This window comes from Lynx rufus, unplaced genomic scaffold (genome assembly GCF_022079265.1).
Source record: "Lynx rufus isolate CCGP_SWC_20201006 ecotype Redwood Valley unplaced genomic scaffold, mLynRuf1.p SCAF_9, whole genome shotgun sequence".
Taxonomy (NCBI): Eukaryota; Metazoa; Chordata; class Mammalia; order Carnivora; family Felidae; genus Lynx; species Lynx rufus.
Genome location: NW_025814897.1, coordinates 109,118,617 through 109,139,893, shown reverse-complemented (window position 1 = coordinate 109,139,893; position 21,277 = coordinate 109,118,617). Strand labels below are relative to the sequence as shown.

Here is a 21,277-nt window from a genome sequence, read left to right as displayed (position 1 = left end):
AAAGTGAACAAAATGAACTTCAGACCAAGGCTTCAAAAGGAACAGGTTAGGGGGGGAAGGGACCTAGGGCTACGTGAACCCTACCTGGGCCTTACCTCTATCTCCATCATAACCCAGCCCCACATCCTTTATCCTCCTCTTGGTGCTCATCTACCTTGACCTGGCCGCCACCTCTACCCTCCACCCAAACAATCCCAGACAGAAAAAGAGGACGCCAACCAAAATCAAAAATAGTGTTATTCTGGTGTCTCTGAAGCACGAAAAAAAAAAAAAAAAAAAAAACAGAAAGAAAGAAAGAAAAAAAAAAAGAAAAGAAAAAAAAGAAACCACCCTTCCCACATTTCAGCCCCCGGTCCAGGCCAAGGGGCTGCCCCTGCAGGCAGTGCAGGCCCAGGGGCCAAGACAGTCCTGGCCACGGGCTCGAAACGGGACCAGCCCATGGGTTTGACTTCTAGGGCCTGGCTGGGAGGCTGCCTGCCTCAGTTTAGGGAGCCCAGGCCCTCGACTAGGGATGAGAGATCAGGGATCAAGGCCGGAGGTCTGGGCCACTTAGTTCCGGTACGCTGGCTAAGGCAGCCAGAGGTCAGGGTTCAGATGTGGAAGCCAAAGCCACTCAGTTCTGTGGTCCAGCAGAGGGCCAGAGACCAGGGATCCAAGTTACTGAATCCTAGGGCTGGGATCCAGAGGGTACCAGGCCACTCAGTACTGATGCTCCAGCAGGGGCTGGGCAGCCGGGCTCTCACGCTCCTCAGCAGGGGCAGGCCAGTCGCCCAGGATCCCAGTGGGTGTGCCACTCTCAGGAGCACTGCCGTCCAAGCAAGGAATGTCCTGGGCTGCTCTGGCGGGCGAGGAGGCATTGGTGCTGATATCCGGGCTGAGGCTGAGGTCTAGGGGCGCCTAAGGGAGGGGAGAGAGGTTGGTGGGAAAGCAGACCCGAGTAGCTCAGGACCCAACCCTTCCACAGGACCCTTACCTGAGATTTGGGGGTGCCTCCTTTGGGGCTCCCTGAGGCCGGCTCTGCCTCAGATCCCCCCAGCCCCTTCCGACCCCCCAGGGTCCACTTCCCGCTGGGACCCTCAGAACTGAGGAGACCGGGGCCAGGGGTTCTTGAGGGCCGGGGACCCTCAGTGGGGGCGGGAGAAGAAGGGGTTGGTCCAGGGAGCCGAGGGGGTGGCCACTGCAGCAGAGGAGGGGGGCGCCCATCACCAGAGCCGCTCAGGGAAGGCCGAGGGCCCCAGCCTGGACCCGGAGGGAGGGGCTGGTCTCCACTGCCTGTGGGAGACAGATAAGAGGGTAGAGATCTCAGCTAGGCCGTCCTCCTCACCCACCAGTTCGGCCCGGCCTCGCCAGCTCACCTGCTGTGTTCTCAGGTGTGGGGTGTGCCAAGGGGGGGTTATTGCTGAGGGAGCCCAAGCCACCGCCTCCGCCACAGTCCGAGTCATCCACGTTCCCGCCACTATTGCAGCCGGCACCACAGCCCTTATGAAGCCTGGGATGGGGGCAGTGGGGAGGGACAGGTTGGCAGGGGGAGGGCCAGAGACCTTGCAGGCACAAGCCCCCGGCTCCAGGACAAGTCACCTAACATCTCTGAGCCCCAGGATCCTGTCTCTAACAGATTTTGCCATCTACTTTGCAGGGTCTTCTAAGAGAGGCGTTATCAATGGCTCTTAAGGCTAAAGGCCACCTTCAACTCTGGGAGAGCAGGATGAAGTCAGGTCAGCTCTGGGACGGTGTCAGCTCTCGGGGCCCAATCCTGGCTCCAGCACTTCCTCATTCTGAGCCCTAGGAGGAAGTGGCTTCACCTCGCTGAGCCTCTGCTTCTCACTCCAGGACCTCAGCCCCACAGGCTCGGGGTGGTGTTCTGGGCTCACCTCTCCCAGCTGTGCAGAAGCCAGCGGGCAATGGCACTCAGGCTGACAGGGCCACCCCACAGTGCCCGCAGCTGGGGGTGGCTGCCGGCCAGCGAGGTGGTGAGGGGGGACACATAGATGGGGTAGCCCAGTGGCTGGTCACAGGAAGAATTGATCATGTTGCGGAGTGCCTGCTTGGCGTTCTGGATGCTACCGCGTTCGGGGTTGCGGTTGCGCAAGAACACCAGCTCCTGCTGCTGCCCGGCCCACAGGCCACGTACACACTCGCGGTTCACCTGTGGGCGGCCACACACAAGGGTCAGGGGGTCAGTGCCAGGAAGGGGGCTGAGCGGGCACGGGGCGGGAAGGGGCATCCCCACCTTGATGACTCGGAAGCTGAGGTGGCGCCGGTTAAGCATGATGATCTTGTACTCGTCGGAGGCGTCATCCAGGACGTGACGCAGAGCCAGCAGCGAGGGCGTGTTGCTGAGGATGGCGCTGCGCCAGGCTGGGTCGCCCTCGTGCGAGATGACCAGCCGCTCCTCGTTGGCTGCGATGGCGTCGTACAAGGCGGCGGGCTCCTCATACTCATCTGGGGACGTGAAGTGATCCTGCGGGGTGGACAGGAGGGCCGTGTCAGTGGCCCCGCCCTGGGGAGGGGCTTCACCCCACGGCCCGCCCTGCCTGGGGGCGTGTCCCCTACCTGGTGGAGCTTGAGGGCCATGCGAACTCCAGGAGCCACCACGCGATGAAGTAGGTCCATGTCGGCAAAGACCCACTCATCGCGTGGGGAGGTGATGCGGAAGTCCCCCTTGAACAGGGCGTGCAGGCCGTACAGGAAGGGCTCCAGGCTGTGGAAGAGAAGGCACAGGCGAGCGTGAAGGTTCCCGAGCTCTGGCTCTCCAGGCAGTGGTCGGAGCCGGGACCGCTCTTCCTGCGGGGCCTCAGTTTCCCCAGCCTGACAAGGTCCGTCTCCGTCTGGGTCCTTCACGGGGTGGTGAGGAACAGGCATGATCATAACTGGGAGGTGTCTTGCCCACAGAGAGGAGCCACCCTGAAGGAAGGACTGATGTGGTTCCTGGGGGCTTCTGGCCCAGAGCTGTTCGTGGAGGGGGCAGGGGGAGTACAGGAGGCACGGCCGGACCTGTGGCACTCACCTGGCAGACATGCTGTGCGAGGCCGTCCCCAAGGCCCGCCGGCCCAGCACGCACAGGCCAAAACACAGCGTGACCAGCGGCGAGTTCCAATCCTGGTCCACGGGCTGCGGCACAAGGACCCCGTCCCCAGAGCCCAGCTCAGACCAGGACAGGGAATGCGGGGCGGGGGGCAGGGCCCGGGCCGAGGGAGGCTGAGAGCAAGAGGGACTCGCACGGGGAAGGGAGAACTGGTGGGGCGAGGGAGGGAGGCAGCCCCAGGGTCGTGGGGGCCGGACCTGGCTGCGCCGGGAGGCGCAGTACTGGATCCACTCGAGGTGCACCGCGCAGAAGGAGGGCAGTGAGAGGCCGGAGAGGCGGAGGTCATAGTCCTCATCCACGCTCAGTGAGAAGGTGGGGTCCGAGTCAGCGTAGCCCGGCGCCCTCACGGGCCGCAGGGCTGCTGCAATGCCCTCATGGCTCAGCCACGCCTCCAGCTTCGGTGAGCGGCTGACATAGTAGATGATGCTCTAGGAGGAGAGGGCAGGCATCAGAGCTGGGGCCAGTGACTGCGGTCATGCCCTAGTCGTGGGAGAGAAAGCACCAGGATGCTCCCTGGGCCATCCACCCTCGGCCCCTGAGTTCCCTGAAGCCACACAGGCAAGTGTGCCCCCCTCTCTTAGGCCAGGAAGCCCCCCTCCTTACACAGCGTCGCCTGGAAGGTTCTGCCCTGTGGCAAGTGCTTGTCTGCTTGCTTCAGAAGATCCCTCATTTGAAGAGAGACTGGGGCTTAGACAGCAGACTTGCCTGAGGTTACACAGCAAAGCAGACGCAGCTAGGGGGTTCTAAACTGAACCCCCAGAACCTTCCACACCATGATGCTATGGGATCCAAATCTCAGAGACCTTGGAAGGTCAGGCTGAGGTAGTGGGGCTGCCTGCAGGCCATGCCCATAGGTCATGGGTCCCTTTAGGCAGGTGAGATGTGACAGCCACAGGGCTTCCACTCAGAAAAAAAGGCAAAGGCACAGTATCCTGTGCCCAAAGTCGGCGGCTCCTGTACCCCTTAAGTGAACGCTGGTTGCTGAGCAGGTGTTTGGGCAAATGGAGAAGAGCTTCTGGAAGGTAGACAGTCAGGATGGATGGGCAGTGTGTGGCTGGCAGGTGGTAACCAGCAAGGTTACAGGGATTCCATGGGCACCCTGGGATGGAGCCGATCTGGTCCTGTGCCTGGGGACAGGGTGGCCAGTCTGGGGCTGGGGAGGGTGCTGCAGCTGGCCATGAACAGAGGGCACCCAGACAGGACGAGGAATGTCCAGCAGGGTGGCTCCGGTGGGGCACCCTGCCCCACACACCTGCCACCACGCCCGACTTATCCTTCCGAACTTCACCCCACACTGTCCTTGGCAGAGCACTCCCCAGGTCCTCCAGACACCTGTACCCAGCTCTGACCGTGCCCAGCTTTGGAGGCAGCTGCATCCGTGGCAAGTTAGCTTCCCCATGGCACATTAAACTTGGCTGGGGTGGAGCTCATCTCAGCCTGCCAGCCCAAGCCTGGCTAGGTGCCTGGTGCACAGCCATGAGAAGGCTGCTGTTGGCCTTGAGCTGGGTTTCCGGGAGGCAGCAGGGTGACCTCAGTAAAAGCACTTTTCTGACAATGGGGGGGGGGGGGAGAGGTGGACAGAACTGTGACCCCTGGATGACCTGAAGCTGGGAATGTCCCGGTCTGGACCACAGCCTCCTCCTAGGTGACAGTGAGAGGTGTGAGGCTCACAAGCCCTTCCTTAGAAGTGGATGGGTGGATAGGAAAAACCACAGAAGAATTACAGTTTCTCTGACGTGTGCTGCAGAAGGGATGTCACTGGAGGCGAGAGGACAGCTGGGAGATGCAGACGCCTGCCCCAGAGATGACCTCAGGTGAGCAGGCCTATCTGGGCCCCAGGAGGCCTCCCGTCCAGACCCCGCGCCAGGAGCCCCAGGGCAGATGTTAAGAGGGCACAAGGGACTGTGGCCAGTGACCACCCTCACCCCACTCCCTCGGTTCCCTTACTCTGGGGGTCACAAAGCTGCATCATTCCTGCCATCTCACAGAACTCCAGTAATCCCCACTTCTCAAGCGGATAAACCAGACACAGCAAAGGAGGTGACATCGCAGGCTTCCCAGAACCCAGTCCCGGGCTCCTGCTGGACCCCACACTGTGCCTCACAAACCCCACCACCCCCAGCAGGTGCTTGGCACACCCAGACTGAGACAGGGAGGCCCAGGCTTGGGTCTAAGACTGGCTCTGCCACATTTCTCCTGATTCTGGGGCCTCAGACTAACTGCCTCCTTCTGCGAGCCAGCTGCCATGGCCGAGACATCAGGACCTCTCTTGAAGGGTATGGTGGGCTTCAGCCAGTTTAGGAGTCTGTCCCTTGGTAAGTACCACTGCTTGGCAGCCACTTTATGATTATCACTTAACGCCACCATTGGTAGCATTATCGTCCCTCTGTGCTGGTGGGACCTGGGCCAGGGTCCTGGTGGTCTAGAAGACTGGCCTCAGCAACTGCCCTTCCCAGGACCAGCAGCCCAGTGAGGGGACCCGTGCACATACTGCCCACTTTCCCCCGATACTGCCCAAGGTGCATCTTCCAGAGGAGGGTGACAGGGAGACCTCCGCCCCCCAGTACCCTACTGCTAGAGCCACACAGGCCACTGAGGCCCCTGAGTCCTGCTGTCTGGTGGTGGGTGGCACCTTGGAGGATGCTTAACCTCTCTAAGGCTTCTGCTTCCCTTGGGAAAAACAGGTTCCCAACAATCCAGAAGATGACACTCAGGACGCTCCTGGTCAGTGAGCATTCGCTAGTGGGGACCTCTGCCGCCCAGCCACCCGCCCGACATACCTTGACGTAGTAAGTGATGAGGATCTTGCGGAGGTCAAACACCTGCAGCATGGAGGCGGCATTATTGTCACTGATGCTGTAGCCCTCCAGGACGTACTTGCTGGCCGTCACCTCCCAGGCCAGCCAGCGCTGCCCAAAGGCGGCATTGAAGGACAGGACCCGTGGCAGGTGGCCAGGCTCACAGCAGCAGCAGCCCTCATCCTCCTCCACGCCCTCCGTGATGGCCTCTACCTCGCGCTGCTGGCAGTAGGTACCTGGAGGGGGGGGGGGGCAGTCAGGGGGCCACCAGCACATCCCGCCTGCCTTCTCCCCAGCCAGCGCCCCGGCCTTCGTCATTCCCTGCCCGGGGATGCCTTGTGAGTAAACGTTATTAAATGAACGGATCGACAAATGAACCCTTTCTCTTCCTGACTCCCAGGGGCCACAGCAAAGACCGAAGCTCGGGGGCGCCTGGGTGGCTCAGTCGGTTAAGCGGCCGACTTCGGCCCAGGTCATGATCTTGTGGTCCGTAAGTTGGAGCCCCGCGTCGGGCTCTGTACTGACAGCTCAGAGCCTGGAGCCTGTTTCCGATTCTGTGTCTCCTTCTCTCTCTGACCCTCCCCCGTTCATGCTCTGTCTCTCCCTGTCTCAAAAATAAATAAAACGTTAAAAAAAAAAATTAAAAAAAAAAAAAAATGACCAAAGCTCAGAGAGAAGCGACCTGCTCAAGTTCATGGTGCTCATGAGCTGTGCTTAGAGCCCCTCTGCACCCTCAGGGGCCTTTTCTGAAGCTGACATCCAACACGGACGTCTTCCGAAGGCAAAGAGCTAGCTCACCCACCAGGGGTCATAGGTGGCACCCAACCTGGGCCAAGCCCAAGACCACAGGGCAGGCAGTTGGGAGCGGAAGGGAGACCCCAGAGCTCCGGGCCCCAGCTTGTACGAGTGCAGCCTGTTCAGTCCCTGTGGACCCAGAGTCAGGGCAGGGACACAGCTTGGCCAAAGGAGACCCTGCCGCCTCACCACTTATACCGGGACACCCAGGCCTAGGGAGGAAGAGTGCCTTGCTCAAGGTCACCCTGCAAACCAGGGCAGGGACGGACTAGAATCCAGCCCTCACGCGCTATGCAACGCAGCAGCCTGCGTCAGGCCCAGGCCCCGCGCTCACCCCGGAACTCAAGGCCACGCAGCTGGAAGGTGACGAGGCCATTGCCAACCTCGATGAGGTGCACCAGGGCGTTGAGGTAGTCAGAGGCCAGGACGAAGCAGTCGCCGGGGCCGTAGTTGCCCCAGCGGCCCAGCACCAGGTCCCCACACAGCGTGTGCTGCAGCGAGCGCGTCAAGTGCTCATAGAAGATGGAGTTGAGGTTGTTGTCGTCAGCGCCTGAGACCCAGGACAGACAGACAAATGGGCAAAATGACAAGTAAGCAAGGCTCCCTCCCCAGGGAGGCCAAGTACACACCTGGCCCTAAAAGCCCCCAGATGGCCAAGTACACACCTGGGTTCCGATCTAGCTGGGTGACCAGGCGGGTGTTGGAATGATCCACACGTTTAGTGCTGTTCAGAGAGAACGACAACAGAGTTGGCTGAGAGGGTGAGGCTGCCCAGGGTTCAGACGATGATTCCCGCCAGCCCACCATCGCGTCCTCTGAGCCCACACCCCTGTTCTCTGGGCAGATGCCATGACAGCCCCACTGCACACGAGACTGAGGCTTCGGGACGTGAGGGGACTCACCTAGGACCACATGGCCAGGAAGCCCAGGGTGTGAGCCCGAGGCTCGGCCTGACTCAGGTTTTGCCCTCATCAGATCACCCATCTGAAGCCCACCGTGCCCGAGCACTTGCAACCTCGCTGTGGCACCCCACCCCACCTGGGCCCCGAGCTCCTCTCCCTTCCAGGTCCCCTCTGGGTGACCCGCCTGCTCCCGCAGTACTCACTTGTAGTCGCGCTCCCAGAACTTGAGGGGCCGCGCGTAGGACATGATGAAGACGGCACTGCCCAGCAGGGGGTTAAGTGGCGTGGAGAAAAGTGCCGAGAGCAGGGCCTGAACGAACAGCATGGCCGAGTCTGGGCGCAAGTCAAGGAGGTGGCAGGCATACAGGACCCTCCCTGACCTCCCTCACCACTCCTTGACCCCCATCAACCTGCCCCGTGCCCCCAACCCCCCCCCCATCCAGGCCACAGCCCTCCTCGCACACCCCCACCCAGGCAGCGGGCGGCAGGCTGGGTACGTGGCACGGCAAAGGGCTGGGCAAAAGCGTGGAAAGCCGAGCCCCAGGTGATCTGCCAGGGCGCGATGTAGGTCAGCACAAAACGCAGCTTGTACAGCAGGTCCCACAGCTGGCAGGGTCGGAGAGGGGAGAAGTGAAAGATACACAGGTCACTCACAGAGGTGGGGTCTATCAAGTACCCATTCACAGCCTCGCGCCTACCCCAGTGGCTGCCCACGTGCGAGTCAAGCTCAAGATCACTCCCGGCCCTTTCTCTCTGGACCTGGCTCAAAGCATCCGTTACTGTTAGCAAACCCTCTACGGGAGCACTAGCCGTCTATTTGCAGGACCACCCTGGGAGCTTCCTATTGCTGTCCCATTTCACAGATCGGAAAGGTGAGGTTCAGAAAAGGTAGGGCAGGCAAATGACTTGCTCGGGCCATCAGTCAGTGATGAGGCTGGGCCTCAACCATGATACTGAGAGTCAAGAGACAGTCACAGGCCCCACCCTCAGAAGGGGATACAGTTTGGATCTCTGCCACTCTGGGCCAGACCAGAAAACCAGACCAGAATACCCACGTAAAAGAAAAAGGCTCAGGGTTGTGCTGGGATCTTTGCTGGGATCCCAGGGCTAGGAAGGTACCACTACAGGCTTCCAGTACAGTGCCGAGGAATGGTTCTTTGTTCACAGTGATCCCCTCCCCCAACCCCTGATCAGGGGATCCCACAGCCTGGCAGAGCAGTCTGGATATACCCAGGCCCCAGGGGCTTCTGAAACTCAGCTCTTAACTGCTCCCCAGGGCTGTGGCTGGCAAAGGGGCAGAGCTCAGAGGCTGGTATCTAGAGGACAAGGCCAAGTCTGAACTGCCTTAACTGCTTATAAGGAAAGTGACCAAAGACCATGATTCAGAGAAGAGGCAGCCAAGTGAGACAGACCTGGATTCCAGTCCTGGCTGGCTACCAATTCTCTGGGGGACCCGAGGCAAGTCACTTTAGCCCTTTAAACCAGTTTCCTCCGTGCCCCTGGATAAACTGCTGCGAAGGCCCATGGTGGGGCTGATGTGGAACAGCAGCTGCGAGGGCCGCAGGCCCCTGGGGGAGTTCTCCCCGCCACCCCGTTCCCGCCGCACAGCCTAGAGACTGCAACATGACCACCTCACCTTGCTGCAGAGCAGGGACATGAGGAAGTAGTCAAGCAAAAAGCCCTGGGAGAGGCGTGGGTAGTCGAAGTGGAAGAGCAGAACAGTGAAGGCCAAGGTTAGGTACTGCTGGGGCGGGCAGCAGAAGGCTGAGCGCAACAGCTTCAGCCCAGCCACGGTCATCAGCAGCGCCCGGCAGCTGTAGACGAGAAGCAGGCATTATGTGCCAGGCAGGGCTCAGGGGGCAGAGGAGATGGCTGCCCATCCCTCCCCGGCCCTGGCCTGGGCGCCGCTGGGCTGGGCCCTGCTCTTTTGGGCTGGTGACTCTCAGCCTCTGCTCTCCAAAGGGGTCGCCCTTTTTAGACACATCTGGGAGACACGTTTGTTTTCCAAGAGGCAACTGTCTCAACAGAAAGGGTCAGAAGCCCGAATCCTGCTTTAGTTGGCTGGGCAACGGAGGCAGGTTTTCATTCCCTCTGTGGGCTTCAGCATCCCACGTGTCACGTGGGAACGCAAGTGGTGGGATGGTGGGGGCGGGGCAGTCCTCACTAGAGGCAGAACTTGTCCGGGTGGCTGACGACAGCATGGGCGTCCACCGTGAGGGCATTGAGCACCACGGCGGGGTAGATGAGGTACTTCTCGATGCACTGCAGGCCGGCATACAGCTTCTCAAACCACATCACCTGGGCAGCGCCTGCGAGAGAAGGCAGGACTGTTGACTCTGTGTGCTCCCCTCTTACCGCAGGGCCAAGTCAGGTGAGCTACCAGAGGGAACCTGGAGAAAGGGCAAACCAGGGGACATGGCTCTCCAGGTGCCTAGAAGCTTTGTGGCAGCTCAAATGAGGGCAATGAGGCCCGGACAGGGCACATCAGGGGCCCAGGGCACGCTCTTTGCCTGTTCTGTTGTCTGAAAACAAATGGAATGAGGCCATCCAACATGCCCACTGGAGCCGAGGCAGGCTGGGTGAGGCCCCTATGCACTGTGACCTTGAGCTGCAGGGCCCTTCGTAAGGGGCCACTGCCACCTGGCTTGAGCTGATCATCGCCACGCGGGGATGGGCAAAATCTTTTCTCACTTAAGTAAAACAGGGCACGTGGAACTTTGCATAACAAAACCAGACGATTAAACAGAGACTTAAAGGTGTTTTTATCACAGGGCTCAAATGAAAATCAGCCAGGCAGACCTGGTCTACTGGAAACCAATCTGTGATCCGGGACGACAGATCCCTTTAGAGCCTTGGAATTCTACTTCCTCCATCTCCTCAGAGAAAGCAAAAGAGGCGGGAAAAGGGCAGGGCAGGCAGGGTGAGAGCAAAGCAGGGGCCAAGCTGGGGCACAGCAGGCAGGAGAAGGCAGGCAGGGCCCTCGAAGGGGCTGCAGGATCAGCGCGGTCAGGACAGTCTGGGTGGAGGCTGCCCCCTGCCGGCAGGCTGCAGGTCAACCAGGAAATCAGGGCAGGAGGGGCGGAGGGGTGGGGGCAGGCACTCACCTCGAACTTCATACTGGCTGTACTCCAACGGCTTCAGCACAGGCTGCGACAGGCAGAACCAGGGCAGCTGTTTGCGGAGCTGCGGCAGCAGGTAATGCGTGAAGAAGCCCACGGCCCCAGCCAGTGCGTACAATACGAACCCCAGCACCGACTGCAGGAGGGAGAGGCCAGAGGCTCAGCCAAGGGGAGCAGGCCAAGGAGCCAAGGGGGCCTGGGCACGGGCTGGGCAGGGGCAGAGAAAGACACGAGGCCATGGCTGCCCAGGGCCCTCGGGTGGAGGAGGCTCCGGCAAAGACCCAGGGGACAGGGGTGGCCCACGCCACACGAACCTTCAGGGCGATGAAGACGGTGCTGGCGCTGATGGCAAAGGTGAGCACGGCGATCACCACACACATCACCAGGTCAGAGTGCAGGACCTCACGCTGCAGGGCCGGGAAACACCAGCGTGGGTGCCCGCCGCCCGGGGGGCTGACCACACCCTGTCAGCTCCCCACCCCAAGACTAGAACCCCACACTCCAGCCCCTCACCACCGACTGGCGCATCTTGTCTGGCAGTGGGTCTGGGGGCTCGGCCCGAGCCGTCTCCAAGCTCCGCTCCTCCAGCTCGGGGAAGAGCTTGCTCCGAATCAGAGACCTGGGGTGGGTGAGAAGAGGCAGAGGCCCGGGTCTGCAGAGGCCACACTCCTGCCGCAGGCACCAGGGTCGGTTGGGGCCAGGCACGTGCACGGAACACCCCCGCCCCCGCAACCCTTGCCATGCACGGACACACACGCAGACACACACATGCGCACGGACAGGCACGTGCAGGCACCCACCAGAGCACGGTGGGGTCACTGCTCTGACGGCTCAGGTGGTAGGACAGGGCCACCAGGAGGCCACAGAAGACCGAGAAGAGGACAGGGACGTGCTGCTCCGGCCAAGGAGTCTGGGGAGAGAACCCATGCTGGTCAGGGGAGGCAGGGTAAGCGTGGGGGGAGGGGAGGATCCACCGCCCCCTCCCCCTGCCCCGGGAGAAGCCACTGCTGAGCCCAATTCACAGTCCTGTCCCAACAACACCCCTGGGCCTCAGCATGCCCCCCACCCCACAGGTCATCCCTACCTTGATGGCCCCAAGGCAGAAGCCGTAGAGCAGGGCAGCAGCCAACAGGCTGCGGGAGAGGCTAAAGACGGCAGTGAGCGGGCTGGTGGCGGCTGTCAGGTGAGAAACAGCAGGTAAGGCCCGACTGCTACCTGCTGCTGCCCCACCTCACCCGCACCCCACTGCCCTCGATTCTCACAGGCTAACCTCCCTGGGACCCATCACTAGCCCATTGTTCTCTGCTCCTCGAGCCCTGAGAGGCTTTCAGGGCTTCTGGCATTCTTGGGTTGAAACCACTTGTTTGGGGAGGGGAGGAAGCAGGGGGAGGTGACGGGCTCTTGATCCACACCTACAGATACCCACAGTATAGGCACAGGAGAAGACTCAGCAAAAGGCTGGAGCCACACACCCAACCCAAGGCCCCTCCCGGGCCCCACACTGCCTCCCGACACGCAAGCCACCTATGGGCCCCCTACCTGTACCCCCAAAGCCGTGCATATCTATCTGTTCCAGCAGGTACATGAGGCAAGTGTTGACCTGGGGCAGGAGGCCCAGGAGGAAGACGAACGGGAAGCACAAGGTGAACACTGTCAGGGAGGGAAAGCAAAGGCCCGGCCGGTCAGCCTGCAGGCCACCCCTTGGCCCACCGTTGGGGCCTCACTCCCCTGAGTCACCTCAAGGCTGCCCAATCTCACCAGTGGCCACGTCCCGGGCACAGAAGAAGAAGGAGGCGGAGAAGAGCGTGAGGCCATACAGGGAGACGGGTGGGAAGGGCTGAGCTGAGCCCAGGGCGTCCAGCAGCCAGATGAGCACACAGCAGATACAGAAGTAGACAGGCCGGCTATATGCGATCACCCAGTTGTGGCCCTGGGGAGTGGGACTGTGAGCGGCCAGGCCTCCCCCACTGACCACCCCGCACACATGTGCGCACACACACGCACATGCTCACGTGCCCTACCCGTGGCCCTGGATCTAAGACAGAAAGCCTGGCAGGGTGAGGGCAGCAGGACTGAGGATCTGAGGCCATACGGGTGGTGAGGGAGCCCTGTCCCTCCCAGACCCCTGCACACCTGGTCTCAGCCCCTGCCAGCCCCACATTTGAGCACCCTCGGGAAAGCACTCTACTCACGTGCATGGGAGATGCCGCATCAGGCTGGACACTCTGGAAAAAGACAGGAGCTACATTCGCAACAGAAGCCAGAGCCCAGGACCTGCTTGGTTCCACCACTGGCTGTCAGGAGTAACCAGGGCAGGATCCTAAACTGTCCTGAGCCTTGGTTCTCTCATTTGTAAGGCAAGGGGCTGGTTACAGGGAATCTCAAGCGTCTTATCTGCTTTCCAGCTCACACCCCTCAAAATGGATCATGGGAAAGGAGGCATGTGGAAAGAGGTGGGGCGGGGGGAGGGGGGGGGAGGGAGGTGGCCCAGGGAGTAAGGACAGACCTTCAGCAGGGAATACTGGCAGGAGGCAATGACCAAGCAGAACTGGAAGACCCAGATATCCGTGAAGAAGCCCTTAAGCAGCAGCAGGTAGCCCAAGAAGGCAACGAGGCTGCTCAGGCCTACGCCGAGTATGTTCTCCACCAGCCCCCGAGTCCTGGAGAGACAGCAAGGTCAGGGCACACCCAACTCCTTACCGGCTAGGGGGGCAAAAGTGGGTGGAGCACAGAGGACAGGACCCAGCCACAAAGTCCCACGTTTGTGCCTGTGCCCGCACCACCCCCTCATCCTTTGAATGTCGGAATCTAGACCTCTCGGGGATGGAGGCCAGTTCGCACCTCTTCTAGGAAGCCACCCCACTGCTACCCTGAATCCCAATCTTCGTCCCTTCTAGACCCTGTAGGCTCCAAGTGCCACCGCTATGGGGACTGCCTGTCTCTAGCCTACGCATGCCATGCACACAGGCGGTGCCCCACAAACACTGGCTGCAGTGCCGGGAGGAAATCCAGACCATGGAAGCCAGGACACGGGCTCTTAGGCCCAAGTCAGCCATGCAGACAAGAGAAGTCACTTGACTTCTCTATCTGACTTCCCAGGCCTCAGCTACCCCTAAGAAATGGGAAAGCTGAGACAAAGAGTTTGCGAGCTTTTTTAGACCGTGGATCTCTATTCAAGAAAATCTAAAATAGAAACAGATATAAACAAGAGACCGGACAAGAATGGTTGGTCTTGAGTGGAGCTTTGGGACAGAGGAGTAACTAGAGCACCATCCTCTTGGCCACGCCTTCACCCCTTCACGCTCCAAAAGGACCTAGCAGAAGCCCACTCCAGCCCTTGACACACCTTCAGTGACCCCCCAGCAACGGTTAGGCTTCCTGCTGCCATGATGGCCTCCGTATGCTCATAGGGTTCAGAAGGCCGGGGGGCCAGGGGCCGGGGGCCGAGGCGGGTGGGCACTCACCGGTCCAGGAGGGCCAGGAGGGCCAGCCGCTCATAGCGCACAGACGTCCAGCGGCCAGGAAGAAGCCAGTACTTGTAGCTGTGCTGGGCACGAGGTGGTGCCTCCTCCATCAGCGTCTGCTCCTGGGATTCGTGCAGGGAGTCCTGGTCCAGCAGGTCAAACTGCGGTCCCCACAGCCGCAGCCATCAGCCCCTCGCCCCCCACACGGTCCACTGCCACCATCCCCCTGCCCGGCGCACACTGGTTGGTCAGCCGTTTCCTCCAGCACAGAGTCCCCGCCATCGAGCAGCCCTGTGGCCTGTCCTGACGCTCCAACACAAAGGCCTGATCCTCTCTCCAGGTTCCTAGGACTCAATGGCTCAATGGCTGCTGGGGACCTGCCGGGGCTGCTGCGGGCCACAGTCACCAGTGTCTTCCCCGCTCAGGCAGCCTCTCCCACCTCTTCCTGGGCTCGGTGAAATCCACATTTGGGACGCAGTGCAATGCTACCCTCCTCCTGGACAGAGCCATCAGGCTCACTCTGACCATCCTATCCCAGAGCACACAGGGAACCAGCCCTGATGACAGGCCTGGGTGCCAATGCCAGTACTGTGAGGCCCCGGGCAAATACCTAATCTCTTTGGATCTCTTGCATCTTTCGTTCAACAGATACCCATGGGGCACAACTATAGGCCTCGCCCTGGGCCTTAGGGATACAATGCAGAGCCAAAGATGCACAGCCCCTGCCTCTGGATGTGGCCATCAGCTGTCTCAGGACCGTGGTGCCTATCCCGTGTGACAAGTAAGGAGAATAAATGCACCAGAAAGGGACACGTGGGGCCTCTGGGCACTGCATATGCTGTTTGTGACCCTGAGTGTTAGATGAGTGGGCGCTCCTTTCACGACTGTTCTCTAAACTCTGACTCTGGCTTTGAAGCATCTCTAATGCTTCTGCCATTATTAGATCCTCTAAACTGTTGTCCAAACTGGGGTACTTTTGGGAGATGGGAGCCCATGAATAACCCCGCTAAGGCAACAAGCTCGAACAGAGTGCCCCGTGCTATGCAGTGCACCTGGGCCCAGCACAGGGAGCAGCACAGCCAAGTACGTGGAAGAAAGCGCCTCTTCCACAGGTATCACTGTCGACACTCGTCATCCCCACTTAGTAGGGGCCCCTCTGGAATAAAGGAGATACCCTAGACACGCCTGTTGAATAAGCAAATAAACAACTCCTTGGGCCCCAGAGATCCAGAGGGCCTGCATGCCCAGTGTCAGCCATCAAAGGTCAGGATGGACACCTCAGGGCCCCCGGGAGCCCTTACTTGGAACGGCTCGTCCCTCCTGGTACCTGGGCAAGTGCTCAGTGACCTGCCCCCCCACCACTGCCCCTCCCGCAGGTCCTTCCCTGACCGCTGGCTCCTCACCTCTGGGATCTCCAGGGGCACGCGGCGCACCTGCATACCCTGCAGAACCACTGGCCTTGGCTGCAGCAGGTTCAGGCCACCTGCCGCCTCAGGGACATCAGCCGAGTGGAAACTGGAGGAGTGTGAGTGGCGGTCCCTGTGGGAACAGCAGCCATGAAGGTTAGGCCACTGGAGAGCCCTGGGGCAGCGGGGGGATTGAGGCCCAAGTCAGGCCACAACTGGGGCCCTAAGGGGGCTGCTCAGATACAGAACACAGGAAACAGGTGGCAGAAAGACCTCCCTCCCAGGCCCTGGTTCCTAGAAGCCTCCTGCCTAGAGATGTCGTGTTCCTACAGCGTAAGCACCCCTACGGGCCTGCCCTTTGCCACTCTCCACCCTCTTCTCCTAGAGATTCTGAGCTGCCCCTGCCCCAGCCCAGGGAAGAGAGAATATCCCTAGAAACAGCGGCCCAATAGGCTGCCGGCTGGGCGAGCCCAAGCTTGGAGACTCACCAAGCTCCATTGGCTGCCTGCTCCCCCTGTTGCCCCACAGGGTTCTCGTAGCCGCCTCCAGCCAGGCCAAAGGTGTAGGAACGCCGCACGCCTGGGGCAAGGGTATGGGACACAAAGCAGCAGATCAGGGACAGGAGCACCCAGGCCTGACCCACGTGGACCGTCATGCAAGGAAGAACCGCGTGCTACGTCCTCCTGGGTGGCAGCCCAGCCCCTAGGGACCATGAGCTGGAGAGGAGAGGGACCGCGGGTCAGCCCGCCCTGGGTTTGGGATTCTCTCCCGCCACTTGCTCAGCTGTGACTTCAGTCTGTGTCTCAGCCTCCTTAGCAGCAGGGCAAGGATTACGAGGCTACCCCGTGCCTCAGGGCGGCTGCAAGTTTGACGTCAGGCAGCACAGGTAAAGCGGTCGGTCACCACAGGGCTGAGAGCGTGGTACGTGCCCGACAGAGCAAGCGCTGCTGCGAGGACTACGAAAACCCCCGCGTGAGGGCCAGGGGGTGTGGGGTCAGCCGGGCTCAGGGGCTCGGCCGCTGGACTCGGGGGAGGGGCTCACCGCTCTCGTCGTAGAAGTAGTGCACGGCGCCCTCGGAGGTGTCATCAAAGGTGCAGGCCTCGTGAACGGTGGCGCCGGCCCGGGTGAGCAGCAGCGAGGAAGCAAAGTGCAGGGCGGAGGGCAGCGTCAGCGCCCGGGAGTGAGAGGCGGCCCGGCCCCGCTGAGCTTCCTGCAGGCTGCTGAAGAGGGGGGTCGGCCCACGGGTCAGCGCCACTTAGAGCCACGGGCCCCCACCGCCCCTCCAACCAGCCAGCAGGGGCTCACCTGGGCGGCGAGCCCATAACAGAGGCTGGAGGCGTGGGGTTGCTTCCCGCATTGTGGCGCCTGCGGATCGCCTGAGTACGCCTCACACTGCTTGCGCGGTCCCGCTTGCCGGTCTCCTCGGCCGCTGCCCAGAGAGAGGCCCCAAGCATAAGCGACACGGGCTTGGACACGTCGGGGGGAGTGCGGGGCGGTGGGGGGGGGGGGCGGGGGAGCAGGCAGCAGCTGCTCCTGCACGGAGCTAAGTGTCAGGCCTCATTCAACGCTGTCCTGCCTCTGGGGCCTAGCCAGGTCACCTAACCACACTTGTGCCTCACTTTCCACGCTTGGAAATGAAGATAGGACCTTGCCCTGCCCCACTGGCGGCCCAGGACAACGGATGCAGATGCTGAGGATCCTCGACGGGCGGAGGCTTTGTACTAACTGCCAAGATCTGGAGCCAGGTGTCTGAGGTCTCTCGGCCCTGCTCAGGTGAGGGGTTCAGCAGACGCCTCTCACTCACTCAGTCCACCTCCACCTGCTCCCTGAGACAGAGGCTGAGCTGACTCTGACCAGCTCCTCTGCAGCCCGGCCCTTGTCCAAACCCAAGCCCATAGCTAGCTCGTCTCCCCACCCCACCCCCGGCAGAGCGGGCACTCACCTCCCCCCACAGCACCTTCCTCTTGCAGCTCCCCCCGCCAGCCGGGCTGGTTGGCGGCAGGTCCCCTGTGGGCCTCAGCAGGCAGCAGAGCGGGCTCCCCAGCAGCCAGCTCCACCCCCGCCTGGGCCTCCAGCTCAGCCTTGGAGCCAGCCAGGGGGGCCCTGAGGACATCGCCCCCTGCCCCATCCATGCTCAGCACTCGGGCATGCGTTTTGGCGCTGGCGGTACTAGGCGTCCGCTGGGTCCCATAGGGCCGCTTGGGGGGCACAGCCGTCCCCTCCTCAGCCCCGGGGGGGGCCCGTCGCTTCCGGGGTCTCCCTGCTGCACCACGGGAGCTCTCGGGGGAATAGCAGGAAGTAGAAGAAGAGCTGTCGGTACTGTAGCGGCGCTGAGATCGGAGGCTGGAGGCCGGGCTCAGTTCGCTGCCCTCGCTGGTGTCTTCGTCCTCAAAGAAGCCCCCGCCTTCAAGCAGGGGCCGCCGAGGGGCACGGCCAGGTGGGGAGTGTCTTCGCATGGGTGGCCGCCGTTTGCTGGGCCGCAACAAGGCCAAGTCCTTGGGCCGCACGACCAGGAGCGGCTCGGCTGGGCCCGGTGGCGTCCCTGCTCCTATGACCGTGTCAAAGGAACGCAGGGTGTCATCTGAGGGGACTCCAGCATCTGGTGACGCAGGCAGCTCAGCCTCAGAGGGTGGGTCTGTGTCGCTGCCCTCCGGGGCTTGCCCCCCAGGGGGGCTGTCCAGGTGGGTGGAGTTGGTTTTCTCACTCTTGAAGCTGCTCAGCGTCTCCCTGTCAGTGCCACTGAAGCAGGAATCCGAGGAGCCGGCTTTCTGGGGTGTGGGCTCCCCAGAGCCCCGCCTGTCCAGGGGCTGGTAGCCGCCTGCTGCCCGGCGTTGTTCCCGTCGACTGCTGGTCCTCACCAGGGCCCGGTCAGGCCGGGTCAGGGTCAGGAAGCTCTTGCTCAGCTCCTGGCTGAGGCTCCCCTTCAGAAGGGGGCTCATGGGAGTATCGGCCACACTGCTCCCCCTCCAGGGGGCTCCATCCCCAGCCAGGGGAGAACGTTCTGAAGAGTCTGTGCTGGGGAGAGAGGGGTCTGGGGCAGCCCCCGGGGGTGTCTGGGGAAGGTCTCCAACTATCAGAGAAAAGGAAGACAGAAAGTGAGGGAAGGGCATGCTGCAAAAGGAACCGGTCGCTAAGAGGGTCCTAAGGCCGCTGCTTCCCCAGAGCCCAGCGGGGGCAGGACAACGAGGAGGCCCCAACCTGAAGGATAAAGAGAGCCCCGGAGAAACAAAACTTGGGGTGACTCAAAGACAAGTCAGCTAGTCCTCCCCCCGCTGCCAAGTCCCTGCCCTATCATGCCCACTCACTCAGTTTCTCCTGTGAGCTTAACTTCAGCATCTCTCGATCAGCCGAGGTCACGATCACGTTGTTGCTGCCCTGCTCCCGAACCAGCTCCTTGATGTCTGCGACCATGGCCCCACAGGTGTCAGCAGGACTTCAAGGCACCGGTGTGCCATCCCGTTCCACACCACCAAACTCAGCCCTGAGCAGGAGCCACCTACCTCTGAGGGGCCCGGAGTCCTCCATCCGGGGCAGCAGCTCCTAGGCACACAGACAAACAAATGAAGGAGCGCGCCGGGTAAGACGAAGGTTCAGGACGTACCCACAGTGGGGTCGGGCTCCCAAGAGAGAAGTGGGACAGACTGACGCTAGGGACCACTCACCGAGACCTGATTGAAGCCAAACACGGAATGCTGGGAGCTACAGCGTACCGGCGGTGTAGAACTCACTTTCCGAAACACTGTCATCTCCACTCCGGGGTCCCTAGCAGTGGAGAAAAACATCAGCTTTCAGCTGACCTCCCCTCTTCCCATTGTACTTCCTCCACCATCCCCGGCACTCCTCTCTTCTCCAGGGTCCTCTCGAAAGTCTGGGGCTGACCGCAGAGCTAGCACTCAACTGCTCACGGAGCCAATGTCCCCTAAGCCCCCAAACCTTAAGGCCAGGCACCGGGACCCCTCAATTCCCAACACGACCCCGACCCCACCAACCTGGGCAAACTGCTGTCCCCCTGTGCAGGCTCTTCTTCCGGCTCCCCCATGGTAGAGTTGCGCTTCTCCACGATCTCGCCCTGGTCGAACATAGCATGCAGCCGATAGTTCACAGTCTTGATAGTAGCGAAGATGACAGCCACCACAAGGCAGTACACACCGGCCACCATCAAGCTGGGGGGCAGGACCTGGAGATGGCAGCAAGTCAGGCTCCTCTTTATACAGCCCTGGCCCCATGGGGTAGGCCTACCACCACAGTCAGAGCCAGGATTCACAAATTCACAAGACTTCATCGCCCATCCCTTGCTACAACTGGTACCAAGACCTTGTCGAGAAGCTCGGTCCTCTAACTGGAGTCAGATTAAGTGAGGGGCTCAAGGTCACCCAGCCCAAGAAGAGAATAATTTGGCCACTCTTCCACCTACCCCAAACGCCGCAGTGAATCCTCTCCACACCCCAAGTGCCCAAGGCACAGCCCGGAATCCCTACCAGGTTGGCACCCCTCCCTGACATCCACCCTCCCTTTCCCCGCGAGAGTCACAGGTGGCGGCAGCATCTCACCATGTACAGCAAGAAGGGAAAGGTGAGCAGGAAGATCCAGACATAAAGGTGGAAGCAGTTGGAGAAGGTGCTCTGGTGCGGGTCGAAGAACCAACCGCCGGTGAGCGAGGCCCACACCCCCTGGCGCAGGATCTGCAATACCTGCGACCCCATGGCCCCGCCGCTGATGCGCGCGCCCCCCTCCCGGGACCCTCATGGGGGCGGCCGCCGGCCCATGCCCCGCCTGGCGCCCGAGGGCCCCGGGGCCCGGCCTCGAGCTCACGCCATGGCCTCCCCCAGCGGGGGAGAGGGGTCGCCCGGGCAAGGGGGCGGGCAGGGGGCGGGGCCGGCCGGAGCAGTCAGCGGAGCGAGGCCTGGGCGCGGGGGTGGAGCCTCATCAGGGGCGGGGTCCAGGCCCCCACCCCCGGCCCAGAACTGTTCCGAGGGGCCGATCCGGTAGGCAGGCGCGGGGCACGGGCCGGGCACCCGTCGGCGGCATCCAGAGATGGGCGTGGAGTGGGTGCTCCGGGGGTGCAGACGACGGCTCCCTCGGCTCTGGCCCGGGGAGAGCCCCGGGACCCTGAGGTCCACTTCCGGGGTTACAGGTCACTCTCTTCGGGCTCCGCGCTCGCCCGGCTACTGCAGGAGCCGGCCCAAGGGGGAGGCCGGAAGGAACCGCGAGCCGCCAGCCAACAGTGGCGCATGCGTGCGACGGGCCTAGTTGAGACCCGGAAAAGGAAAACCTGACGGCAGGAAACCCGACGCACGCGCAGGAAGGTAGTGGAGCGCTAAGAAGCGGCGGAGCCCTTTGGGCGTGCGCAGAGTCCAGGTCTAAAAGAGCTCAAAAGTGGTAGCGCTCGAGCGCATGCGCACACCTAGGCGTTGTCAACACAGTAGACACCACTGGGCGGAACCGAAGGGTTGGTTGATGAGTGGCCACTGGGTGACGGCGGAATTAATTGGCACAAAACTCTCCCAGTGAGTTACAGGAGGCGGGGTGGAGGCGTGGACTCCCCAGGGCTACAGGGACAGCTCTGCACCACCAAAGCACGCCCCTCTCGGTCCGCCCCTTTTAGTGCTGGACCTCACACCGGCACTCTCGCCCTAAGCGGTGTCTACTTCCGGGTCAGAGCTCAGATTTAGCGGTTAGAGAGTAACCTTACAGAACAGGCATGAGT

General features: G+C 61.6%; 1 protein-coding gene across 6 annotated transcripts; it reads right to left on the bottom strand.

Moving 5' to 3' along the window:
* Positions 1-219: 219 nt before the first annotated feature.
* On the bottom strand, positions 220-20,985 carry PCNX3 (pecanex 3). 6 transcript variants are annotated; one of them, XM_047070656.1, is made up of 35 exons: positions 20,121-20,985; positions 19,560-19,747; positions 19,233-19,332; positions 19,071-19,110; positions 18,876-18,971; positions 17,513-18,640; positions 16,876-16,999; positions 16,612-16,790; positions 16,058-16,148; positions 15,567-15,702; positions 14,164-14,324; positions 13,206-13,359; positions 12,892-12,924; positions 12,458-12,629; positions 12,239-12,349; positions 11,784-11,875; positions 11,500-11,609; positions 11,213-11,318; positions 11,014-11,106; positions 10,685-10,835; positions 9,745-9,889; positions 9,217-9,394; positions 8,078-8,186; positions 7,784-7,913; positions 7,344-7,402; positions 7,013-7,228; positions 5,866-6,119; positions 3,283-3,513; positions 3,008-3,111; positions 2,554-2,701; positions 2,231-2,461; positions 1,872-2,146; positions 1,356-1,489; positions 974-1,272; positions 220-897 (listed from the first exon to the last, which is right to left on the bottom strand). In XM_047070656.1, exons 1-35 carry the CDS (start codon positions 20,271-20,273, stop codon positions 700-702), a joined length of 6,129 nt encoding a protein of 2,042 aa, XP_046926612.1. In that variant the 5' UTR covers positions 20,274-20,985; the 3' UTR covers positions 220-699. The 6 variants fall into 6 exon arrangements, with proteins under 6 accessions (XP_046926612.1, XP_046926614.1, XP_046926615.1 ...); XM_047070658.1 differs by having other exon boundaries at positions 14,164-14,306; XM_047070659.1 differs by having other exon boundaries at positions 14,164-14,285.
* Positions 20,986-21,277: the final 292 nt, after the last annotated feature.